This window comes from Neurospora tetrasperma (assembly GCF_000213175.1).
Source record: "Neurospora tetrasperma FGSC 2508 unplaced genomic scaffold NEUTE1scaffold_2, whole genome shotgun sequence".
NCBI lineage: Eukaryota > Fungi > Ascomycota > Sordariomycetes > Sordariales > Sordariaceae > Neurospora > Neurospora tetrasperma.
Window position 1 is genome coordinate 2,130,604 of NW_009799100.1, and position 24,871 is coordinate 2,155,474.

General features: G+C 51.5%; 6 protein-coding genes across 6 annotated transcripts; 3 read left to right on the plus strand and 3 right to left on the minus strand.

Moving 5' to 3' along the window:
• Positions 1–397: 397 nt before the first annotated feature.
• On the minus strand, positions 398–2,611 carry NEUTE1DRAFT_136137 (acetylglutamate synthase; the record flags this gene model as incomplete). The annotated part of the gene is made up of 2 exons (XM_009851042.1): positions 398–2,230; positions 2,306–2,611. 2 exons carry the CDS (start codon positions 2,609–2,611, stop codon positions 398–400), a joined length of 2,139 nt encoding a protein of 712 aa, XP_009849344.1.
• Positions 2,612–2,965: 354 nt separating this feature from the next.
• Positions 2,966–4,276, minus strand: NEUTE1DRAFT_120946 (uncharacterized protein; the record flags this gene model as incomplete). Its single annotated transcript, XM_009851043.1, has 2 exons — positions 2,966–4,032; positions 4,092–4,276. The coding sequence occupies 2 exons, from the start codon at positions 4,134–4,136 to the stop codon at positions 3,157–3,159; spliced, it is 921 nt and encodes a 306-aa protein (XP_009849345.1).
• A 1,391-nt stretch (positions 4,277–5,667) lies between these two features.
• NEUTE1DRAFT_60095 (uncharacterized protein) lies at positions 5,668–10,052 on the minus strand (the record flags this gene model as incomplete). The annotated part of the gene is made up of 5 exons (XM_009851044.1): positions 5,668–6,796; positions 6,892–6,904; positions 7,157–7,210; positions 7,358–7,569; positions 8,291–10,052. 5 exons carry the CDS (start codon positions 10,050–10,052, stop codon positions 6,333–6,335), a joined length of 2,505 nt encoding a protein of 834 aa, XP_009849346.1.
• Positions 10,053–11,417: 1,365 nt separating this feature from the next.
• On the plus strand, positions 11,418–16,024 carry NEUTE1DRAFT_78781 (uncharacterized protein; the record flags this gene model as incomplete). Its single annotated transcript, XM_009851045.1, has 4 exons — positions 11,418–11,444; positions 11,545–11,585; positions 11,655–14,861; positions 15,006–16,024. The coding sequence occupies 4 exons, from the start codon at positions 11,418–11,420 to the stop codon at positions 15,268–15,270; spliced, it is 3,540 nt and encodes a 1,179-aa protein (XP_009849347.1).
• Positions 16,025–19,678: 3,654 nt separating this feature from the next.
• On the plus strand, positions 19,679–20,699 carry NEUTE1DRAFT_40163 (uncharacterized protein; the record flags this gene model as incomplete). Its single annotated transcript, XM_009850537.1, has 2 exons — positions 19,679–19,762; positions 20,622–20,699. Coding segments are annotated over 2 exons (162 nt in total), but the record flags the coding sequence as incomplete, so codon positions are not given.
• A 1,951-nt stretch (positions 20,700–22,650) lies between these two features.
• NEUTE1DRAFT_99256 (uncharacterized protein) lies at positions 22,651–23,217 on the plus strand (the record flags this gene model as incomplete). Its single annotated transcript, XM_009851046.1, has 2 exons — positions 22,651–22,719; positions 22,981–23,217. 2 exons carry the CDS (start codon positions 22,651–22,653, stop codon positions 23,215–23,217), a joined length of 306 nt encoding a protein of 101 aa, XP_009849348.1.
• Positions 23,218–24,871: the final 1,654 nt, after the last annotated feature.

Genomic DNA, 24,871 nt, shown 5'->3' on the forward strand with positions numbered 1-24,871 from the left:
GGGGAGATGCTGATGGATGGCGCCTGGAAGGAGTCCCACCAGCAACCCCACTGGTCCTTGTCATCTTGGGAGACTGTCTGACTGTGCACGTGGAGTACGACACCTTGAAGGCTCGAATGACTTGATTGGCTGTCGACTGTCACATTCATTTCGAATACGTTTTCGCATCATGAAAGCACGTCGCCCACTGTGAAGAAAAGCTGGCGAGTGAGATGGGCGTCCTGAATCAAGAATCAAGATAAACGGTTTCCATATTGTCCTTCTTCTAGTTCAACATGGCACATAACCTCATAGTTTCCCAAGAAAAGCTCGACTGAAACGCGCCTCTCATCGCCAGTCCTATCGTGTGCCCAAACCTACATCCATACACTTATCTCCAATGACTCGAAGCTATTCCTCAGTCAGCTGGTTTCGTAGTGTCGGCCCAAGAAGGTGCAATATTCCTGCACACATCTTCATAATCTCTCATCATCTGGTCGTTTGAAACCGCCTCCGGAGTCGTCCAGAACATGGCCCAGTTGCTCTCCGGCAGCTTCAGCACGCCCCGAGATCGCTCAAAGTACCACTTATTGACCGGGTTGTCCTTCCTGCTCCTCCAGCAAACGCCGTCTGGGAAAGCGTCACGAACCATGGCGTTAAACACAATATCGGCCACGCCACCGGCTCCTTGACTCTTGCGTAGAACCGCAAATTTGTCAAGATACGGCACGAGACGGCCTTCCCGGTAAGCCGTCTCTTCGTCAAGCCCAAATGGCGTCTCCCACGTAAGAATCGCGCCGCCCTCGTACTCTCCAGCTATGATGATTCCCGCGAGGCTGTCCTTGAGTCTGTCAAGGTAGTGTTCGACGTTGAGTTTTCTTCCGAAGGAGTCATTGATCAAATGTACCAGCCTCGGTAAATCGATACACGTATCTGTCAACCTGAGTCTTGGAACGCCAGGTTGCGGTGGCTGCCAGCGCTTCACCCGCGGATCAGGGAAGATGGTTACTGGCAGTCCTCTCTTGGCCAGGGTAGTTGTGGGCATCCGGGACAGAGCAATTTCCTCATCTTGGTGCGTGGGCTTGATTCTGCCGATAGGAAGCGATGATGAGTAGATGGGTCGGTCGGTAAGTAGATTGTGTATCAAGGGATTGCGCCAGGTTCTCGTCTTTACTTCACCCGCGAACCCATCGGGCTTGGCTTCAAGCTGGCCACGCCTTGATACATTGATATTTGCAGCCTCTGCAGGACTGGTCATCACCACGGATGCGTTTGATGGAAGCAAGGCCAATGTGGATTTGGCGAGCCGTAGGTTTTCCAGATGTACCGTAGCCCTGGCACTGACACCAGCGTCTTTCGTTCCTGCCGAAGTAGGTTGAGTCTTTTCGTAGAGAGCGTCTTGGATATTCTTGAATTCGTCTTCCAGATTGATGAAAACTTGGGTGCCATGGCCTTGTCTGTGGGATGGGATGCCACCCAAAGGATCGATAACGATAACCCGATCAACCAAAGCCTTTCGGAAAGACTGACCGTCGCTGACCTTCCCCGCCAACTCCCGGTAGTCCGAATATTGTCGGCCAAACTGCAATCCCGCGAAAAAGGTCGTTAGGGCAATAACAATGTCATTGGCATCAGCTTTAGAGTATTGGAGAGATGCGTCGGAGTATGCTCGTGGCGGGACGACCAGTATGTGACCATTAGCAAGTGGCGTAGTAAACGCCTTACCGAACCCCACGTAAAGGGGTTTGGAGGGGACAGAAGATGGGATCTGGGGGTTTTCAGTTGACTTCCATATGCCCGAGTCAACCACTTCGGCGGCCGGGAACCCATACTGACCAATTGCTCTCAAGAGTCTATCCGTCTGTTGTGTGACAGTTTCGTGCCAGCTAGAAGCTTGATTGGGCTTAATGTCGTCACAATCAAGGACTATCACACTGAGCAGACCAAGATCTCTCAGTCTAGTGAGGGTCTTGGCAACACCCTCAAGGAGGACATCATCCCACGCCTGTGGTGCCCTCAACTTCACGACGGCCACATGTGGTGCTTCGTTTCTCTTGACCGAAATTTCCTTTTCTGTTCCCTGAACAAAAGCAGGCCTACCGGCCACAGAGGCTGGGACACCCAATATACCGATGGTGGACGGTTTCTTCTGCCCAGCGCTCGTTAGGGCTGCGGAAGAACCGAAAGTTTGAAGATAACCTCGCGCATCGCGCTTTGTGGCCGACGACTCAAGAACGGAAATAAGGAACTCCTGCACAGAGGGTCAGTCATGAAGAATGAGAACAGGTGAGAGAAGGACCCGATAGCTGACGGGAGGTGATCATACTCTGTCACTGTCTCTCTTTTGTCTCGCTTCAGCAGACGAGGGGTACGAGCTTCTGGGTGCAGATGGCCCCAATCGGGGGCTCACTTGGCGCTTCTCCTCGGCTTCGGCTTCTTGACGTTTTGACTGGGATGTCGTTGATGCGAAAGAACGTATCAGCGACTCATGTGTTCTCGCAGAACAAGCCTGGAGTGAGAGTGTGAGAACGACAGAGCGATGAGCATTTGGGGGCGAAAGAGAGCCTGCCTGCGTTGTAGATGTAGCGTTGGTCCATGCATTGCACGAGCTGCGGCAAGTTCGCACAAACATGGCTCATGAATCTGTTGTTGGCGTGATGACGGACGGTAAGAGCTGGCTGACTGACGAAATTCCGTCATGAACTTGACAGAGCCCGATGATACTCTTTACAGGCTCGCCCGACCTAAGATACCAGTGCGAGCCTGAGAATCAACGACACAGTCATGCCCAGCTGTGTTCCGCTATACAAGAGAATCAATTGGGATCAGACGGCACTCGATGTTGCAAAGCAGAAGCCGTCAGTGTCTTGTACTTGATGCGTCAACCACGAGGGACGGCCGGGGCTGGTGCCACTACAACTGGGAGGATACACGCAGTGACCGCAGTTGTTGCTCCAATTGGTTGGTCCCGAGATGCGCTGTGTGTCAAGCAAAAAAACCCCACAAATTGGAGCTTCCAGATTTCTTCCGTCGCTACTCCACACCGGGGGTAATCAGATCATCTGATAACAAGTTACCCTTCCAAAATACAAATATCACAGCGGCCACCCCAGTCTCGACAGCTGTACTCTTCAGTGCTTAGACCCCAATACTTCTAGAGATAATACAGCTCCACGCTTACTCGTTTTCATATGGCAAGCCGTTCTCCATCCTGACCGCGCCATAGATACCGGCGATATCACCCTTCTCTCCAACATGCGCCTTGAGCTCAGCGAGGTGGGCATCGCCCGTTTCCACATTGTGCAACCTCACACCTGCCTCCTTTGCAAGGCTCATCGCATGGCCTGCATCTTTCCTCGCAAGATCGACGGTGAAGAGAGGGTATTCGCGTTTGTGATAATCCCCCGTGAGCATCCGAGTCGAATAGGCCGCATAGGGACCCGGAAACATGCCCTCGATCCACTGGTGCAAGTAGTCCGTGCCTAACCCGGACTTCTCAGCTAGGACGTGGCCCTCGGCGAGTTGCTCAACCATGTTGAGAACGAAGGTATTTCCGATGAGCTTGAGCGTTAATGCCTTGCGATAAGGCTCGTCGCTCATGTTGATCTCGGCCTTGGCTGTGACCCCCTTGAAGTAAGGCCTAGCTCTGTCCACCGAGGCCTTGGGTCCTGCCAGGACACCTACGAGCTGACCCGCGTCCGCCATGGCTGGGGCACCAAAGACAGGAGCTGCAACAAATTGAGCTCCCGCAGCTTCGACTTGCTGAGCAATCTTCTCAGTCGTATCGGGGTGAATAGTCGAGCACTCGATAATAAGCTTGCCCTTGACGTCATTCTTCAGAATCTCAGCGATGGATGCTTCCACCACCGCGTCATTGGAGAGGATGTTGAAGATGATGTCCGCCTTGCTCACGCCCTCTGCAATGGAGTCAACGATTTCCGTCTTTCCGGCGGGCAGCTTCTCGCTGAGATCGATGCACCTTTGCTTGGTGCGGTTATAGATCAGGAGCGGCTGGTCGAGGTTCGCTTTTTCCACGATGTTTGCGGACATTCCCTATGCAGGTGTCAGATATGCTCCTGCTGCAAAATCGAAGCTGTCAACGTGATGCTCACCCGTCCCATGTTGCCCAATCCGATCCAAAACAATCTCGGAGCCATGTTTGCTGCTCGTCACGGTATTTATCACTCCTGTAAGATATCGCTGCTTAGAGGTATTCAAGTTAGGGTGGCAGATCGAAGGCTATCTCAGCGCCTAACACCACTAGAGAGGTTGTAGCTACAGGGTGGGGGTTGCAAGTCAGAGACAAGTTTGGATTTATGAACTTGAGATGACAAAGGGTTACATCTTCATTTATACCAGTCCAGATCACACAAGTTAATCCGAGATCCGGGGTCTTCCAGTCGTTGTTGATCTAGAGCCGAATGAGGGGTTCGGGCAACCGGCCGGTGATGTTCATGGAGCTTCGTCGCCCCGGGATCAACACGGAAGTAAACGATACCACGAAATTCAATTTCGACTAACCAAAATGTCTGTAGAATTGCTGCGATTGGTCATCAACAGGGAAACCAACGAAATCAAAAGGTATAGAACAAGTTCACAATTTGAGAAGACCTCCAAAACAGTGATACTGAAGCTGAGATCGAGGGGCCAGTCTATCCAGGTCCCAAATTTCCCACCCTAAGCATTTAGTTAACAAGTATCCCAAGACATTAGTATTTACTAATATATTCAACTTTCTGGACTCTCCACCTGGAAAATTGGAAATACTTTTATGTTTTTACGTCAAATACTGCTGGGAAACTCCTTTTCGCAACTTAGCTGGCCCAAAAGGGGGCTTTTTGGGTGAAATGCTGCATTCTGGGTTGCAGAGCACATTTGGCCGAGGGACATGTCTTGAGAAGAGAAGAGATCTGTGCACTTCCTTAAAAGGGTAAGTTTTTGGGACCTGGATAGACTGGCCGGATCGAGTCGGTCATACGGCCATACTGCAGTAGGTATTGGCAACTACCTATACTGAAAAGCACCTTAGTCAGCAGCTCAATGGCGCGTAGTGTGTACCTCTAGGTACTACCCAGAGGTATCTTCCTAGTCTACTGCGACATGGGATGCCGCTACATCCCCCGTCTCAGCGCAACTGAGGCTCCTGCCACTGCTCCTGTAGGGTACAAGTAGGGATTAGCTGCGCGCCAGCGCTGCCAGCCTGCCGCTGCATCGCCTGAGGTTGGACGGTTGTGAATCCGCCAACGACATCATCCGCGATCCAACCAGGTACCCCAACCAGACCGACAACAACAACAACAACAGCGAACCATCACGAACCCGCTTTGACCTTTTACACTTCATATCTACAATCATCGCTTCTGGGTCGTATCCAAAGAATTGCCAACCAAGATACTGGGAAAATGGCGAACGGGTTAGTCCTCCCAGCCCTGTACTTTCCGTTGCCGAATTGCGCTGCGACTTTGAACTGACGTCCTGCTTTCGGCGCGCAGATGGAGTATTATCATCGGCCTGGTGATTGTCGCCGGCATGTGTGTGGCCGCCTGGGTCTTTTCGCCCAAGGGTGAGAACCAAGTGTACGTACTTTCTTTCTTCCTTCGCCTGTCTGGTGTGTTGTGTTGCCCCGAGCAGTAATGGCCGACGCTGTTTTCCAAGAACATCAGCTAACATGTTCTTCGAACCGCGCAGACTATGGCGATCGTCCCTCATTCTCGCCTTCGTCAGCTGTTATCTCATGTGGGCGATCACCTTCCTTGCGCAACTACATCCCCTCATCGAACCCAGACGTTCCGATTTGCGCAAAGAATACATTCACCACTGAAGCGAAATATGACGGCGGCAATGACAATGACGTACACGACAAGAAGATGGTGAGAGACGAGAAACCATCGAGGCTAGAAAGACACCCACGTCTGGCATATGCTGGGCAATAATGATGACCAGAAAAAGGGAAGAAGAAGAAGGATGGGAGTGGCAGTTCCGGAAGACGAGACCTGGACTTGTGGCATTGCTAAGGTTGTATAAATACCCCAACCAACATTTATACACATTATCGGAGAAGGCGGGCATGGCGTTATTGGGCGGAGTATGCAACTTTCAAAACCTTGGTGCATCATCAGAAACATTGGGAGAGAGGGCCTTGATGAGTTGGCTTCTACAACGGCAGACACTGTGTGGTCCGTCACCGTTCTGAAAGATGATAAGGCCGTTTGAGAAATTTACATTCAGTACAATTCTTTGTTGCATCGCTCTGCTCCTCTGACCAGACGACTGCAAAATACACCTTCCCGAGGCTTGATTAGGCAGAGAGAGACGTGACCTGTGTTCAAAGAATCACTCCAAACCCACAAAGATCAACCAACAGCCAACCTCCCGAGCCAATCCTTTGCATACATTAACAGGGAACCCAACACCCTCCCCTCCTCCGCCACGCTATGCTCCCCGACCGAGTCCACGCCATCCAGCCCAGCCGCCCATAAGATCGCCCTTCCCATGGCCCACCGGCTCAGCGCGCCCGCCGTCGCCAGCAGCGTCGCCACGCCGTAGTTGCAGTCCAGCAAGATCTTGAGCGCCTCGACGTTGTTAGCCACCACGGCCCAGCCGAGCGATCGCGCCGCCGCAGGAACGTCATATTCCCATATTACCATCAGGATGGGGAATAACTTGGTGGAAGACGAAACGAGAAGCGCGGTCGAGACCGAGTTGGGCCGGCTGAACTGCGGGAGAATGCCGAGGAGGTGGAGAGGAGAGTACCGGCTGGAGGTGAGGAAACGGATCGAGCCGTGGAAGGCGAGGGTTGAGAGGGTACAGAGGAGAACTTTTTGTGTGTTCCCAGAGTTAGCATGTTGAGAGGAGAACTGTCGAGAAAAAAAAAAGGGGGGGAATCTCGTTCTACAATAGGACAGGACGTACGGAAGAACATGTACTGTAGCACAATGGGTTGTTGAGCTAGACGACCAAAGTTGCTCACGCTTGCGCTGTTCATACCGGGCGATGCTGTGCCATCTACACTGTTGACGGTCGGAACTGATTGCTTTTCGATGCGTGCCCAAGTGAGATAGACATCGAAGAGAAGGAGAAGAACTCCGAGGCGGATGATGGAAGGCTTTTCAAGACAAGTCCGCTATGTTAGTGACGGAAACACCTGTAAGATGAAAATGGGCATCCAAACACGTACTGCAAATTCATCCTCGTCTTTCATCAAGGTGTTGTGAAGTAAATGTCTATAGACCTATGGCCATTAATGGTGTTTTAGCTCTTTGGTATCTCCAAATGAAAGTCACCTTTCACTTCTCAAGTGCTCAAGCTTGTGCTTACTGGAGCACCTCTTGATGTATCAAGTGCATTGATTGATTGGTTGACTGTATTCATCACATACCTGCGGTTTGATCAAGACAAGATCAATGAAGAGTACGACAAAGTCATGCTCGACATATTTGTCACAGAAGCGGCCGCAGTTCTTGCACACCGTCAATCGGATGTTGTGTCCTGTCGACTTGTCACCTGCGCCCTCCCTCCATAACGTCTTCACAGGGTGTCTGCATTCGATGCAAATCGGCATTCGGACTGCGAGATTGAGCAGAGACGAGGCTGATGGGGGTAAGTGTGTATCCTGATTGAAAATGTCGTAGAGGGTTCGTAAGTTTGTGATGGATTTAACCGGTTGTGATTTGATGGCGTGCCTCAATGTTTCCGCCGTGGATGATGCTAAGGGTGAGTTCTTGGCGTTCATAGCGATTCAGTGTTAGTCCACCTTTGGTTCACATAGTAAGCGCTGGGTTAGGGTTCAATGTGTATATGTTGTACAGTTTTGATGCTGCTTCACCAGGCGTACCATTTTCAGGGGCTCGAATTGAGGTCAAGCGTCCGTCAACGATATTCATCCTCTTATTGGCCAAATGATCTCGTCCATCGCATCGATGTCTAGAATCGTGCCGCCGTTGTCCTGATCAAAACGCTGGTTCATGGCGCATGAGAAATATACCTTTCGGTAATCCTATGGTCTAGTGATTGCTTTGGATGTGCCTGCTTTCGCTCTAATTCTCGATATACACAAAACCGCCAGAATAAATATTAATGCAAATTTGGCCAACTTTGCTGGCTCCCTATGATGCAGAAAGAGGACGCCATTATACTTGACAGTGATATCATGCTCATCATGAGTGGGGATCCCCCGTCATGATTTCAAAGCCGCAAATTACCCGAGATCCGATGCAAACGAGCGATCTATCTGTCCAAAGCTACAATTAGTCTGCCTTCTTATCCCTCCCAGCAAGATTGCCGCTGGGGAACCTCCCTCTCATCATTCCACTCCCGCCCATTGTAGCGCTTCTTCCAGAGGTACCGACTTCAAAATTCGACAGTCCTGTGTCCTGTAAATTGTTAGAGGTAGGATTGACAGTGCCTCCTCGATCATCGTCACTATTAGTGTCGGTAAGCTCGATGAGGTCGCCTTCTTCTGCCCCAAGAGGCGATCGTTTCGGTACGCCTAAAGAAGGCGTTCCTAATGGTCGTTTGACAAAGGCGCCTCGTAGCCAATTCTCGACCGCCGCAGCTGCTTTATCGAGGCCGGTGGACCCTTGACCGTTTAACCTCGAGGCATCGCCTCCGTCTTCAAAAGGACTCTCCACAATAGTTGGGTGCTCTTCAGCGCCGTGGAAACCGAGGCGGGCAGTTTCAGCACCCAAAACAGCCATGGACGGTAGAGAGTCAATGTTGAGGCCCGGTAGATGTTTATTTGTCCACGTGTTGAAATAATCTTTCTCGGGCCCGGGTGCTCTTACATTCCGCAGCGAGCCTACACCTCCCGGCCGTCTCATCCATGCTGGCCGCGCATCATCTCCAACAAGACTAGGACGGCTTCCCATAAGACTAGTTCGGCGAGAAGATATGCTGCCGGGACTCATAGGACCGGTCTCTCCACTTAGGGTGGTACCTGGTACGTCCATTGACGTCCTAGGCGACGTCATTGTGGAAGTGGTGTTAATGCTCTTCCTCCGACGCGGGGGAAAGTATCCCAGAACCTTACGTTCTACTCGTGCGACCTCAACAGGATTAGGAAACGAGTCGAGTGATACCCAACGCACATGTGTCCATGGTCGCTCGTCATCATTTGTTGGTAATTTGTCGTCCCTGCCTTGATCGTTGGTTGAGGGACCAAAAAACTCTCGGTTGTTGGAGTTGTCTCGCCCAAATGGATCAGTTCCTTCCGGCGTACGGGCCAAGCAATCAACTTGAGCCCCGGAAAATGAGGGGCCTTCGCAAGGGCGCCCCTTGATCTCGCAGGCATCGACAGGAATTGCAAGCCATTTGCGTATCTGAATATTGTCTCGAGACCATAGGCCGTTGGCCTTACGGAATGCGTCTTCACGGCACTTGTAGCGAAGCACAATCCCGGCGTAGGTATCGGTAGGTTGTACATGGTGAATGTACACCAGGTGCTCCGCTGCTTCCTGACTCTGAGAAGCTTCTCGCAAATCCTCGTCTGAATTACGCTTCTTGAACCTCCTGGAAACATCCAGGCCACCATTGACCCCCTCGTGGCTTTCGAGTACACTTGCTGTCCTAAGGGCCCTGAGACGCCCCTCCCGCTCGGTTAATGATCCTGATCCAACATCCTCCAAGCGTGGCCTCGACTCGTTTGGTGGTTCGGGACCCCAACTGCTGGAGCTCTTTTGTTTCCCAGCGGTTTGAGTTGCCAACCTTTCTGACCCGGTATGATATGATTCTCCACCGGTAAGCAGTGATGTGGTAAACTCCTGAACGGAGGCCCACGTCGAAGCCCACGAGCCATCGAGCAGACCACGGCCACCCCTGGGGCTACTTGTACGAGCGGAGCCCGCCGCGACCTCGAGTCTAGAATCGTTCCTCCCAGTAACATCTCCTATGCGTGCGGCGGGAATCGGCGAGGCCCCTCTGTCTGAGGTCCTGCTCGGACTTGAGCAGAGGGAGGATGATGTTGCATTATTCCGGTTGCTCGCTACGCGGCGGTTCCGTGGCCGAAGAGAGTTATCATCCACCTCTGCTGAAGCCGGCAAGAGAGCACTCGAAGGGGGGCGCTGCGAGAGACTCATGGCTTTGTGTTGATTGTGTCCTCGCAGGGAGGGCGCAAACCTCGGCGCCTTATGGTTCGTGGTTCGAAGGGAGCATCAGATAGCAGTTGTTCGAGGAACCATGGAGAGGATGCCCCTTGCTGCTAGGCTGTTATTATTCTCTTTGCAAGTGTGTGACTGCTGGAGATTATGGGCACTGGTCGCAACGCTATGAGTGCCTTCGCTTCGTTTATTTTTCCTCTCGAGATGTGCCGTAACGTGGAGTTCTCTTTGTAAGTTTATTGATTGAGACGGATTGCTCGAGGTGATGGCCCAATCGGTTGAAGCTTGGCTGGAGATCGGATCTGGTAGGACGTCGAGACAAAGGTATGGCGGGTAACAGGTCGTTGCGATTAGGTGGTTATTGGAACTGCGCGTCATGAAATCAAAAAATGCCACCAATAGCCGAATAATGATCTCGAACGGGAGACGTTCAGTTTGATGGGAAAGCTGGGAGGGTGAAAGGTCCAAGAGCTTCCACTTCACTAGGTTGTGACGAGCTGGAGGAATCGATGCGGAAGCAGGAACGTGCCGTCCAGGTTCCCACTCACCAGTGGTGCCACTGTGTTCTAAGTCTAGTTGGCGGCGTCCCCGGCCTGTGGCCTGAATGGAGGCTCCCATAGGTACCTATCCCAGAGGGGGCTCCCGTCGGCCAGTTCAGGGCCAAGAACCATAGCGGGGGCCATGCCTTGCCTCCATGCCGTGCTCGAAGGAAAGGCTCCACAATGTGTTTTGGCTCTGCGCCATGTACAAATCAGGCCCGTTTCGCATTGTCTTTTGGTACGTAATGATTTACTGCTCCAGGCCGAATCAAGGGCCTCTCAAGACAGAGAATAGGATCCCGCGTAGAGGGGAGCTTCCTGATCTTTTGTGCGCCAAGCCGAGTTACTTGGGATCTTTGCCGACGAAAGGGTCATCATGAAAACAGACAATATACTTACTAGACGCATGGAATCATGCAAAACGAGAAGAGTACTTAAAATTCGGGGATGAACAATCTTGTACTCGCGCCGCTTTGAATAAATGGTGATAGACCAAAAAGGGGTATACGTACATAGTCAGAGCACGGACCCAGTGTCGCAGAGAGCCACTTGCTACATAATCTCCACCTTTGTGAGCATCGCGCCAGGGGCAGACGGGCACGTGCAGACGTGAATGCAGGGCGCCCAGTCCTGGCCCACACCCCGCCCTTCCCCCAAACCCTGTGGTGCCTGAGAAAAGTAAACAAACGTTGGGTCCATCTTCCGATCTTGTTGCAATTGTTCGGGCAGGCGCGGGCGTTTCTTACAGCAGCGCCAAAGTCCGAACCACCACGATCCCCGGGCCAAAAACCACGACGACGCCAGAATGAGGGTTACCGAAGTCATTATCGACGTACGTGTTTCTCCACGGTGCCATTAGTCGCGACCGGACAGAGCGTGGGATGCGATAACTTGAAGTCGTGACAGAGCTGACATATCCGTGCGCCGCATAGGGCTTCAAGTCGTACGCCGTTAGAACGGTGATTTCGGGATGGTAAGGGCACAAATCCATCATGGCGATGAAAGGCATCCTCCCAACTGCATAACTAACCGGCCGTCACAGGGACGAGAGCTTCAACTCCATTACCGGCCTTAACGGCAGCGGTAAATCCAACATCCTCGACGCCATCTGCTTCGTCCTCGGTATCACCAATATGTCAACAGTCCGCGCTCAAAACCTGCAGGATCTTATCTACAAACGAGGCCAAGCCGGCGTCACGAAGGCCAGCGTCACAATAGTGTTCGACAATAGAGACAAGAAAAAGTCACCAATCGGATTCGAGGAGTATGCGACCATTAGCGTTACCCGCCAAATCGTGCTCGGAGGCACTTCAAAATACCTGATCAACGGTCATCGTGCGCAGCAACAAACCGTACAGAACCTCTTCCAATCGGTTCAACTCAATATCAACAACCCCAACTTCCTCATCATGCAGGGCCGCATCACAAAAGTTTTGAATATGAAGGCCGTTGAAATCCTGGCCATGATCGAGGAGGCAGCTGGCACAAGGATGTTCGAGGACAGGAGGGACAAAGCACTCAAGACGATGGCCAAGAAGGAGATGAAGTTACAGGAGATCAAAGAACTCTTGCGGGATGAGATCGAACCGAAACTGGAGAAGCTACGAACCGAAAAGCGCGCATTCCTCGATTTTCAGCAAACTCAAAACGACCTGGAGCGATTAACAAGGCTCGTGGTGGCGCACGATTACGTAAGGTGTCAGGAGAAGCTACAACAGTTAGCATCGGATCTTGAGACGAAGAAGCAGCGCCAGAAAGAACTTGAGGAATCTGCTATCCGGCTGAAAAATGAGATATCCCATCTGGAGGAGGACTTACAACGGGTTAAGGCACAGCGCGACAAGGAGTTACGAAAAGGTGGCAAGGCGCAAGCCCTGGAAGAAGCAGTGAAGAAGCACGCCAACGAGCTGGTAAGGCTTGCTACTGTTGTGGATTTGAAGAAGAGCAGTATGAAGGAGGAGCAAGAACGGAGGAAAGCTGGAGAGAAGAACGTTGCCGACCTGGAAGCGGCGCTGAAGGAAAAGACGAAGACGTACGAGAAGATCAAGGCGAAATACGATGCCGCCAAGGAGACGCTTGAAAAGCAGAGGCAAGAAGCAGACACCAAGGAAGAGCTGCTACAAACCCTGCAAACTGGTGTTGCGTCCAAGGAAGGACAGGAGAACGGTTACCAAGGACAACTACAAGACGCGAGAAACAGGGCCACGGCTGCGGCAACTGAACAAGAGCAGGCAAAGATCAAAATCGCCCATCTGGAGAAGCGAATCAAAGAGGAAGAACCCCGGGCCAGGAAAGCCAAAGAGCAAAACGCCGGCTTGCTGAAGGATCTCGATGGCCTGAAAGCCCAGGCTCAGAGGCTTGAGAAGGAGCTTGGAAAGCTTGGGTTCCAACCCGGGACGGAGGAAGAAATGTACAAGCAGGAAAGCTCGCTCCAGCAGACTATCCGCAATCTCGGGCAAGAATCCGATGCGCTTAAACGCAAGGTGGCAAATATCGACTTCAACTACGCCGATCCAGTCCCAAACTTTGATCGATCAAAAGTGAAAGGGCTAGTCGCGCAACTCTTTTCATTACCCAAAGAGTATATGGAAGCTGGAACAGCGCTGGAGATCTGCGCTGGAGGCCGTCTATACAACGTGGTTGTTGACACCGAAGTCACTGGCACACAACTACTGCAAGGCGGTAGATTGCGAAAGAGGGTTACCATTATTCCCTTGAACAAGATCTCTGCTTTCAAGGCTTCTGCACAAACGATTGCCAATGCGCAACGAATCGCTCCAGGAAAAGTGCACCTAGCTTTGTCCCTAGTTGGGTACGACGATGAAGTGTCAGCGGCAATGGACTATGTCTTTGGAAATACGCTCATTTGCGCTGATGCAGACACAGCCAAGAGGGTGACGTTCGATCCAAATGTTCGCATGAGGAGCATCACAGTGGAGGGTGATTCGTACGATCCATCTGGTACACTATCGGGTGGAAGTGCCCCCAACTCGAGCGGCGTTTTGGTTACTTTGCAGAAGCTCAATGAAATCAATCGGCAGCTAAAGGAAGCAGAGACCGCCCTCAATGAGCTACGCGGCCAAATTTATCGGGAAAAAACGAAACTTGACCAAGCAAAGAGAATCAAGCAAGAACTTGACCTCAAAGCCCATGAGATCAAGCTAGCGGAGGAGCAAATTGGCGGCAACTCATCGTCCTCGATCATCCAAGAGATTGCAAATATGAAGGAAACAATAGTCCAACTCAAGCAGTCGATCATGGAGGCCAAGCAGCGACAAGCGGAAGCCACCGCCGAAGCCAAAAGAATCGAAAAGGACATGAAGGACTTTGACAATAATAAAGACGCCAAGCTTGTGGAGCTGCAAGCTTCAGTCGACAAGCTACGTGCGTCCCTGGACAAGATGTCTGTTACTAACAAGGCGTTGCAAAAAGAGCTTCAGGAGGCGCAACTGGACTCCGAGCAGGTTGCTGCGGATCTCGCAGCTGCGCGGGAGCAGGTTCAAGATATCGACGTTGCTCTCAAAGCCCAACAAGAGGAGATCGACGACATCGTGAAGCAAGGAACAGTCCTTCAAGAGACCCACGACGCCGTCCTAGCACAGCTGGAAGATGAACGGACCAAACTGCATGTGTATGACGACGAGCTCCGGGCTTTGGAAGATGCTACCAGATCCAAGAACGCTCGAATCGCCGAGGAGGGGCTTGAACTGCAGAAGCTCGGTCACCAGATCGAGAAGTTCCACAAGGAGCAGCAGCAAGCCGCGCAGACAGCCTCACACATGGAGCGCGAGCACGACTGGATCGCCGAGACCAAGGACCAGTTTGGCCGGCCCGGAACGCTCTACGACTTCAAGGGCCAGAATATCGCCGAGTACAAGTCCACGCTGCGGAACCTGACGGAGCGTAGCCAGGGCCTGCGCAAAAAGATCAACCCAAAGGTGATGAACATGATCGACAGCGTCGAGAAGAAGGAGGTGTCGCTCAAGCACATGATGCGTACCGTCATCCGCGACAAGCGCAAGATCGAGGAAACCATTCTTAGTCTGGACGACTACAAGAAGAAGGCGCTGCAGGAGACGTGGGAGAAGGTCAATGCCGACTTTGGACAGATCTTTGCCGAGCTGTTGCCAGGCAGTTTCGCCAAGCTGGATCCTCCCGAAGGCAAGACCATCAGCGAGGGCTTGGAAGTCAAGGTGCAGCTTGGTAAAGTGTGGAAGCAGAGCCTTACCGAGTTGAGCGGTGGTCAAAGGTATATTCTTTTTTTTTGAAAAACCCTTTTTTGTCTATTCTTTTGTATAGTGTTCTTTTTCCGCCTCCCCCAATTCAACGCACCTCAGCCCGTCCCTTCATCCAAAAATTTACCATTAACCCTACTAACTTTGTCATTGTCCAGATCCCTAATCGCCCTCTCCCTCATCATGGCTCTGCTCCAGTTCAAGCCCGCGCCCATGTACATTCTCGATGAAGTCGATGCGGCGCTCGACCTGTCGCACACGCAGAACATTGGCCGTCTGATCAAGACCCGGTTCAAGGGCTCGCAGTTCATCGTCGTCAGTCTTAAAGACGGCATGTTCCAGAACGCCAACCGCATCTTCCGGACGAGATTCAGCGAGGGAACGAGCATGGTGCAGGCGCTCACGCCGGCGGATTTGAAGTGACATGTTCATCTTTTAGGCAAATAGACTTGTATGATCAAAGGCTGGGATTGGAATACCGAAGGGCGGAGGAAAAAGAAACAGGATGGTCGTTTGTTCATGAACTTTGGGCGTGATGGGATCCGGCTTGGTTGAGTTATGAATGGATTTATAGCTCTTACACTTGATGTGTAATTTGTGGGAAACGGATATGGAGAATCGACAATTGGGAGCTCGAATCAACGAACAACTTTGGTATCTTTAACTTGGGGCATTCTGGCGTGCGGTCATCTAGCTGACACATGGAAGCTACGCTTATGTACTAGCCTTGACCTAATCTCGCTGATTTTCATGTTCGGGAGTGTTCCTATTCTCTATTATTACAGTCCAAGTTTACCCACTGATGCACTCCATCTGGATAGCGACGGTATTTCCGCCATACCCGTTGGTCTACGTTGCTTGACCGCCTAGACCCAGTGCTGTAATGATTTTCTGTTTCAGATATCCGGCCTGTCACTCTCATACATCCTCACATACCGATGAGGCCCCCTGCTCAGCACCTCTACACTCATACCGACTTCGACCCAACTTTCCATCACCATGTTATCGGGATCAACTCCTTCGACATCGGAAGTAGGATCACAGAATAAAGGGGTCAGCTGCATGCCGAGACTACCGACGCCCTTAATCCCCGGATCTACGTCTCTGTACTTTCGGAGGGATCGGTCCGGCTCGGCAGGGTGACGGAAACCCGTGTCTTGATCTACGTTGGGCATTTTGCAGCTGTTGGGGTTAGTTGGGGGCAATCCTTTAGTATATGTAGCATTCTTTTTTTTTTTATTTACACTAGGGATGGGAAGTCCTTCACAAACTTACCGTACGGTTCGGCAAGATACGTGAAATTGGGTCTTGTCATGTCTTTTATTGGAAGGTTCAGGATTGAAGCGGATTGTCTTCCAGGTTTCTTCTTCGTAGGCTTCGACACCGTCAACTATGATGTGTGATGAGGCTAGGTCAGTGTGTGTATGTGTGAAAGTGTGTGTTGTTAGCGTTACGAGATTGGGCCTTATTTTCGGAGGATAATGCAGGGTTGCTTCAATGGGGATATTGCGCCGAAATGGAATCTTGCTTCTAGAAAGCTTGCCCAGACAGCATGATTCAGACCATCCATAATGAACACCTAATTCCTTTACTAGCCATGCGCCTAATGACCCCTGAGGGGAAGCAAAATGGCCCAAGAGCTTTGGGGGGGTTTTGTTCGACTGATGTCCGAATGTGTAGCGTCCGGACTGACTTACCTATGATGTTGGCTCGAAACCTCAATGGGTCGAGTGATTTGAGGCTGTCATCCTTGTTGATTTTGGCGTCTAAATCTTGAACGCTTGAGAGGTTGAGCATATGCACGGGATACTATTACCAAATCCTCCGTTGTGGTCAGTTATACGGTCTGGATTTGCCTAATGTCCTCGAGTCACGGAGTAGGAAAAGGACGAAAACGTACCGCATCCTGCCAGCCGGTAACGGGCTGATAGCCGGCCTCCTCCTTTTTTGGCGCATTTCGATACACCTCCCGTAATCGGGATGGGTCGACGCGAAATAAGCCGAGCCTGTTACTCACTCCCAAGTGCAGCCTCAACTCCCGAGGTAGGTCCGCCTCCATGTTGAGCGCAGTGACCGTATCCCGCCAGATCTTCACCGGCTCCCATGTGTATTTCCTGGCCTCGATCTCCCCATCTGAAGGAAATGCGACAGGGAGCATGATTTCTTTCTCGGGTACAGCACGAAGCCCACGTGAGAGTTTTGCGCCCAGCCACGCCAGCGTGCCGCGCAGCCCTAGCTCCTGCCAGGGAAAGCGAATGACAATAAATGAGTCTCCCAGAGAAGTGGACTTGTCGGTGCTGTCCCCAGACAATAGCTGCTGACCTCCCCCTCGCGCCTTGCGGATATCAGGAACATAGAGATCCACACTGACGGTGGCAAGACGGGGAAACTCTCTCTGCGAGATGAACTGCCACGAATGCTCCTTCTTTGTCTCATCCGGGGTGTCGAGCCCGACCGGGAACGGACTCTTGAGCTGAGCAAAAGTGTAGAGGCGGTCGTATTCGAGACCGGCAGGTACAACTTTGCTCTCAAGTACCTCAATGCCTTTGCAGGATTTTACCGGGAAGATCCATAAGCTCTGAATTCTTCCTGGACCCTCAATGTTTGCTTTGTTGTCTCTTCCTGAGTGCCTGGGCAGTCGGCGTTGTGAGTCATCCAGGCCTAACTTGCTATGTGTTTGAAGGAGTGCCTCCGTCACCGAAGGCAGAGTCGGTGGGAGGTAAATAAGGATCGGAAGAATGAAAACAACAATGGTCACAGCAATCAGGAAGAGGCTTCCGGGACCAACGACTGGGCCAGGCGGCGGAAGGTCAGCCTGGTATCCCATTTCGACGTGAGAATGTGTGGGGATAAGGCAGTCTTCTGTCGTGCCGTGTGCGGTATTTGTAAGAGACACAAAACTTTGAGTTTCGACAGTCAGTCAACTGTAACGAATCAAGGTAGCAACGGTAATGTATAAGTCTTGACTGCCAACATGGATGAGGTTGTATCAACAAACAAATGGAAGGCAAGCGGAAGGGGAGTGATCGTTGTTCCGTACCAACTGAAGTTGTTCACTCGCTGACTCGGGCCTGGTTCGCTAGAGGTACCTAGAGGGTTACGAGTTCCAAAGTTGAGAGTTTGCAAAGTCACAAAGTAGATGAATTGCACTGCAATCCACGAAGAAGAGATGCTGTGACCAGCCTATCAAAGGGCCTCCTTGGACAGGTAGCTTTGGAGGACTTGCATCTTTTTTTTTTCTTTCTTTTTTTTTGTTGGGGGCTGCCCTGCACTCCCGGTGTACAAATAGCGCACTGCATTGGCAGGTGCCATGCAGGCGGGAGGTAACATGACTAACATTTTACGGCCAGGGTCGGTGCGTTGAGTGCAGGGACGACTCTTCGATCGTTGCATCATTCAGGTACAACTACAGCTACAATGCACGGAGTAATCAAGTACCGGTGGCTACCTCTAAGATAGATGTTGCTCATATGTGTCATGATGCAAAACTTGATTATACGATGTTTCTAAGAAAGAAAAAACATCCTGACTATGTGTTGATCAGATGCTGACAATGCAATGTGCGATAGGGCTGGAATGGAGGGTGCAAGGCTCGGTCGGGCCACCCAATTCCTGGCGTACTCACCGCAATCAGCTCTTTTCACGACCGGTCGGATTAAACCTTTTTTTTTTTTTTTTTTTCTTTCTTCCGGGATGGCTTCTGGGATTCAAGTGCTGTGCAGAGCGCCGAGGTGGTTGCAAGGACGAATCGGCCACAATACGGGCACTACACTACACCTTGGGTATACTCTTATTTACTTATCAAACTGTTTTGATGGTGCCTCTGAATCTAACTTCGAGACAGTTCCTGACTGGAAGAATTTCTGATGGACTCTGGCCGATGTGTTTTCAAAAGTTTGTGATCCCTGTTATAGTCTGGTAACAGCCTTTCCTAGCCAAGGCGAACCGTGTTGGACTGTTCATGCTCGGTTTATTCTCACGACCACATCGAGCGCCTGACGAACACCGACAGAACAATAATGCCGATCCAGACTATGCAGGTCTAAACCGATGCGGAAGTTGACCGTTATTCTGTGTAGTATCTCGCTACATACATGACACGCCCTGCAGGCTTCTGTGATTCCGGATTGTCGAGTCATCCCGTTGAATTTCGATCGTAGTAGCTTGCGTAGTAATGGAAAACTTGTAGTTTAGTACTGAGTTGACGCACCCAACCGGCTCCAACGTTGTTTGCTGCTGAAGATGGAAGGTAAAGACACTTTTTGCTGATAAGGCAGGTCGAAAAGATGGTGCGGGCGGATGGTGTGGTTCTTGGCTTCCATCCCCCCCCCCCCCCAGCTGTCTATCTGCGTTGTTCTTTGGTGAACAGGTTGATGGTGTTCCTGCAGACTCTACACCCTCTCAGCGCCCCTGTATCATTGTTCAGCGTAGTATCCCGCAGATATTCCCAGCGAGCTTCATTGTCAAGCTACTACCGACCCCGAGGGAGGTCGGTGTCTCGCACTTTCTTCTGCGGTCATTGTGGACTTGACATTGCAGGCAAACACGCGCTCCCTGATCTTCCAACGGAGATACTTCGTCAGAAAACGCAACTGGGCAGGTGGGTCTAACAATGCGCATGTGAAGTACATTCACAATGGGGTGTTCTTATTTGTAGCGGTTTACTGAATATAAATGACCAGACTAGAGAGGACTGATCCAGATGTTAGCTCATCTGCCGACCACTTGCTGCTGGATGTGGTCATGTAACAGAAGTGTCAAAAGTTCAAGTGATGAGAGAAACAAAGCTGCCGTCGGACTCGGACATGATGGAACCAGCTTCAACATGTGACGAGGCTGCGCAGGCTACTACCCTGATGCCGTCAATATCACCGAGTTGTATGGTTCACTATGTCATACCCTGGGGCCTAGACTGGTAGGTACGAGAAAGCCAGTCTTATGTTGCAGTGATATTAGGAGTCTGTGGAGATATTAACGGGTTTAATATCAAGTCATAGCCGCTCAATAAGGGGAAAGTGACAGAATAGGGTAGTTGTGTGTGGGTCATATTGAAGCACCATGAAAAGAGCCTCCAAGGTTTAATGCCTTTGAATCATGAATAAAGGCGCAAATGCTGATTAATCGGGTACGTGTGGTATATTGCCAACGTTGATTCATCGAGGGTCGTCTGGTATGTGATATGCTAGATGAAGACACCGAAGGAGGAAAGGGAAAAGACGGCGATGATGGCATCAACGAACACAAACAGAATGAGCTCCAAAGAATTTAAGTACAGTAATGTGCCCTGTAAATGCAAGTGGGGCGTACAGCCAAATTCCTTGCATTTATTGGGTTCTGGCATTTATTGGTATGGGAACAGGAGGCTTGTGACTGCCAGTAATAGCTCTGATAAGGGGTTCTGATAGCTGGTGACAGCCCCAATATGGGTAACAGGGGTGCCACAACCCCCTGTAAGCTACCCTCTTGGCTGCAAATTTATATGGCGGGCCGGCTGGCAGCTAGCACTTAGTAGCTAGCAGGCCTACCATACTAAAATAATCCGTGCACAGAAATGCCTAGCAATTACTGGGTATTAGCATTTATTGGGTCTAGCATTTACAGGGCACATTACTGTAACCGGATTCGGACATGATGCAAGCAGCAGTGTATATACACTACAGTAGAGGGGTAACCTCGCCGAAGAATCTTTGCGGCCCGTTGCTCGACAGGAACGCACCGGATCTTGTGCCGAAGTCGTTTTTGTTCCGTCTTTCCTGGCTACACTACGTGTACAGGTAAGATTAGGACGGCATCCGAATGCCACACCCCCTGTCGTGCTGATTGTCAGACTCTTCGATGGCACAGGGCAATAAGGTGGCGATTCCAGTTCCATCGATGCGTGTGTGCTCATCTTCGGGTATCCAAGATGTCGGGTTTGCTGGGCAGCCGCTCTAAGAGGTAACTGTTCCCGACACCATTGGCCAGAGCCGGTTCCTTCTTACTTCCATGGATGTAATAGTCACCCGCTATGGTAAAAGTGCCGCTCTCGTGTGTCGTAATCTCCAAAATGAATGACAGGTTGATCCTTCCGGAGCACAGCACGAAAGTCACTCTGGTTAAATGATGCAATTTATGGGAAGGGGGTACCAATGCAACTCTGCGAAATGTCAACAGTGAGCCGGACGAGGATTGTACGTAGAAGGCGCAATTTCATTGCATCGCCTGACGCTCCAGTTTGCAGTATTTCGTATTTGTATTTCCTGGCGGATGATAGAAAAAGCCTCTCTGAATTCCCATCGATGCGTTACACTGACTATAAAGGAACAACCAACCCCTGTCAAACGTCAACACGAGTTGTAGTAGTGTATGTATGTGATGTATGTGTAGTGTATCTCTGGAGTTGTCTGTGAATGTGATTGTGTCAGATTGCTCGTTGACCTTTCCCCAAAAATTCGCCGCTCCGCAAATACCCCTGGCAATGGACGGTGGACCCTTGAAGCTGCCCCTGGACACAGAACCTTTAGCGACGAGCGTAGAACATACACCTCTTCGGGCCGTCAAGACACTTGTACGTTCCACACCATACCGACCACATGGCATAACAAGGTCGTGGCCATCTTGCATAAACTTGGCTCGACCCAAAAAGAGATGCTCATTTCGATCTCCCACCAGACTCCAATGGATGGGTTGGACTTCTAGAAGCTTGGAAGAGCCTCCTGATCCGTTGCATTCTCTCACCCGCGGTGTGTTCTCGAATCGAGCTAGAACACCGAGGCACGCGAGGTAGGATGTTCCATACACTGCTGACTGCCATCGAGATGGCCTCGGAGGCGTTTTGGTAAAGGGGGCCACTAACTGGATTGAGCAACGGAATCCAAAGACTTTTGGCCTGCACCTAGTAGTTCATGATAACCCAACGGCCATTCCGTCCTACTTGCCATCCTATTATCTGCAGGCCTTAGCGAATGCTTCCTGCTCTTACCTCTAGCCACCTGCAAAGTAACCTACTTCTGAGCCCTTTCTGTGCAACTCCCGCCGTATCCCGTCTTTGACAGTACCTGGCACCCTGGGTATCAGCAAATACCAACCCGGCCCTGGTTTTGCTGGGAACCACGAAAGCAACAAGTGGAAGTCCAGAGCCGATCCTCCTGATTGGCATGGGTAAAAACAGGTAAAGGAGCCGCGGACGTGACGCCGGTACTGGTATGCCGTTCGTGAGCCTTGAATACGTCGAGGTCTGTAAACTATGTAGAGATACATAGGTAGGTAGCTCCATGCCTATAGCGCACGGATGCTATAGAGGTGCCTCTGGGCCAAACCACCAGCCTTTTTGGTCACAACACCGGCGGCAGGCACTATCGACATGCAGCACATTGTCCAGCCCGGTTTCCGCGGGGATATCCATGGTTGGGGAAGGAATTTGCAATTCGCGCTTGGTGGGACTCCCCGAATTGCTGGTTCAATCGCGTAATCGTGGTCTTGTTAAGAAAGAGCAAAAAAAAAGCAAGGTCCATTAGAAGGGTTGGGCTTTGGGCAAGGCTCGCAAGGACCGTCCTCTCCCCGCCAATGCCATCCAAACACACCTGCTCACCTCACGCAACCCACTTTGACTCGGCGTGTAGGTAGGTACACTTGGCTCATGACGGGAACACCACGGAAGCCCATTACATATTCTCTCCAAGGTCGCTGGACCCTTTCAGTTGGAATGCCCCTTCGCGCGGCCTGTGGACGGCCAACTTACAGACCAAGACAAGGCACGACTCGGACTTGTCAAACCTCCATTGTCGCGGGCTGCGCCGCGATCGGCACCCCGTACCCACGGACATGCTGTTGGCAAGCGGAAAGAGCCAAGACTTGTCCCAAGGAAACGCCAGCCCAAGCAGGGCTAAGCGGGTGGAGATAAGGTGAGTATTGAAGTGGATCGCAGAGGTGAAATTACGAGCCAGTGGAAGGGCATGGCACCATAACCCCACACCGTACAGGTTCCAGATCGCTGTGCCACACCAGCGGCAGCCGCTCCGGAGGACGGTCCATGCTGCCAGGACCCATTCAAGGCCAGTGACAGGGGCAGTCCGCCCCCCCTCCCATCAGGCGTGATCCACTTTGATAAAGTTGACCCAATTCCAACCACTGCCATACTACACTACACTGCAGTGTCATGCGAAGGAGCCCTTTGAGAGTCGACAGGAACGACGACCATCTCCCGTCTCATCAACACGGACTCACTCCAAGCTCCTCGATCTTGACCCCCGCCTACCCCCGATGGTGCCGGTGGACGACTATTGCAAGTGGGCTATCAATCAGCTTGATCAAGCTTCACAAATCCCACAAGACAATGGCAGCTCAATGACGGTGTGTTCCAAGCCCTCAACGGCCGAGATTCACGGCTGAATTTGTACATGCGTCTTCCACGCGCTGGGCGGTTGTGCGGGGGGCTGCATGGAGTCAGAACTCGAAGACGAACTAACAAGGTGACCGGAGTCAGTTCACTTTGTCAGACCCATGACCCATCCTCACTCAGCGTCTCCGATGTTGACCCCTGGTCAGAGAGATTCAATGTGCGTCACAGTCAAGGACCCACTGCCATGGCGCTGTGTTCAGTGGTGGTGGAGCAGCATGGCAAGGAAACCCCGAGACTTCTCATTGGCCCTTCAATCTCTCGCTCTCCGGTACCAATTGTTTTCTCCACGCAATAGCCCACCGCGTGCTGTTTGGGATCAGTCGTTCTGCTCGACGGCTGCTCCGAACAACTTTGTAAAATACACAGTCTGATCCACTGTCTCGTCGTCAAGCTCTCGCCCTCCAGTACGAAACACAGCTAGACCTATAAGCAGCTAAAGACCTAGCATCTTGACGGGGTTCGAGGTTCCTCGGTACTTGGCAGGTCCGACAAGGTGGTGAGAGCTAGGTCCTCGGTACTGTACAGACGTGGTTGACTTTTGACACCGCCCAGCCGCACTGAAGTCCTTCCTTCCCGCCTGGGCCACCCTCCCTTGACAGATCCCTGTCCTATGTATTTGACTGAGCTCCCAGAGCTACCTACATCTTGCAGTACACTAGTACGCATTGTTGTGTGCCTCCTTTGGCGGACTGGCACTGGCAATGGGACTGACTGATAGTACACTACGTACTTTGCTCCCAACCCTGTTTGCTCCCCACCGCGTCGACGTGGGCTCTACTGGGTCATGTACACCACTGTTCTGTCGAATCACCCATATTCGTGAAAGTGAGGGGGCAGTGGAAAATCCACACCTCAGCCGTCACAGACATCCTCAACACTCTCCGGCCTTGATGTGGTTACGGATCACATATCATCCGCTCTTCTCCGCCTTAGTTCCTCTCTACGGGAAACTCCGGTGGCTTGTAGAGTACAGCTCAAGCCCTCAACCCTGCTTCAACTCCATCAACCATATGGCTGACTGTTACAGGAGCCAGTGTGAAAAAGAAACAAGGAGAGAAAAAAAAAACACAAGAGCAGGAATCAGGGAACACTACATTCACCTCGGAACAAGACGGTCTAGCTCGGAGCGAAAATATTTTTACAGTGAAAAATGAGCTACTAAGCTTAATCCATGCTGCATATCTAAATCTCAGCTCCCTAGAGTTGGCGATAGTCCAGCTGTTGCGGTTGAGCTACGATGGATTCCCTGGCAGGCATATGGGTGTCGGATATCTATCTGCCTCGGTCTTGGGATAGGTCTTTGCGGTTTTCTTCGCTTGCTGTTGTTGCCAAATGTTCACATACCCGGCATTCAAGCCGTATGATATTTGACTCTTCAACTCGACGATATCCTTGTGGGGAAACCCTTACGACTGAGATTTGCGTGAATGTGGCTAAGCTGGGGTTGAACAAAAAGACAACGTCCCCCCCGCGGACACCTCTTAGCCCCTTGTGTCTACTCGGGACCCTTGCTGATCATGGATAGTTATCCTGGCCATTGGAGTTTCTTCACCGGCTACCATCGACTGATCGACTAGCACCCCCAAGGGAATGAGTACATGTGAGGCTACTGACGCTTCTACTTCCTCCTCGTCCCACGGACCT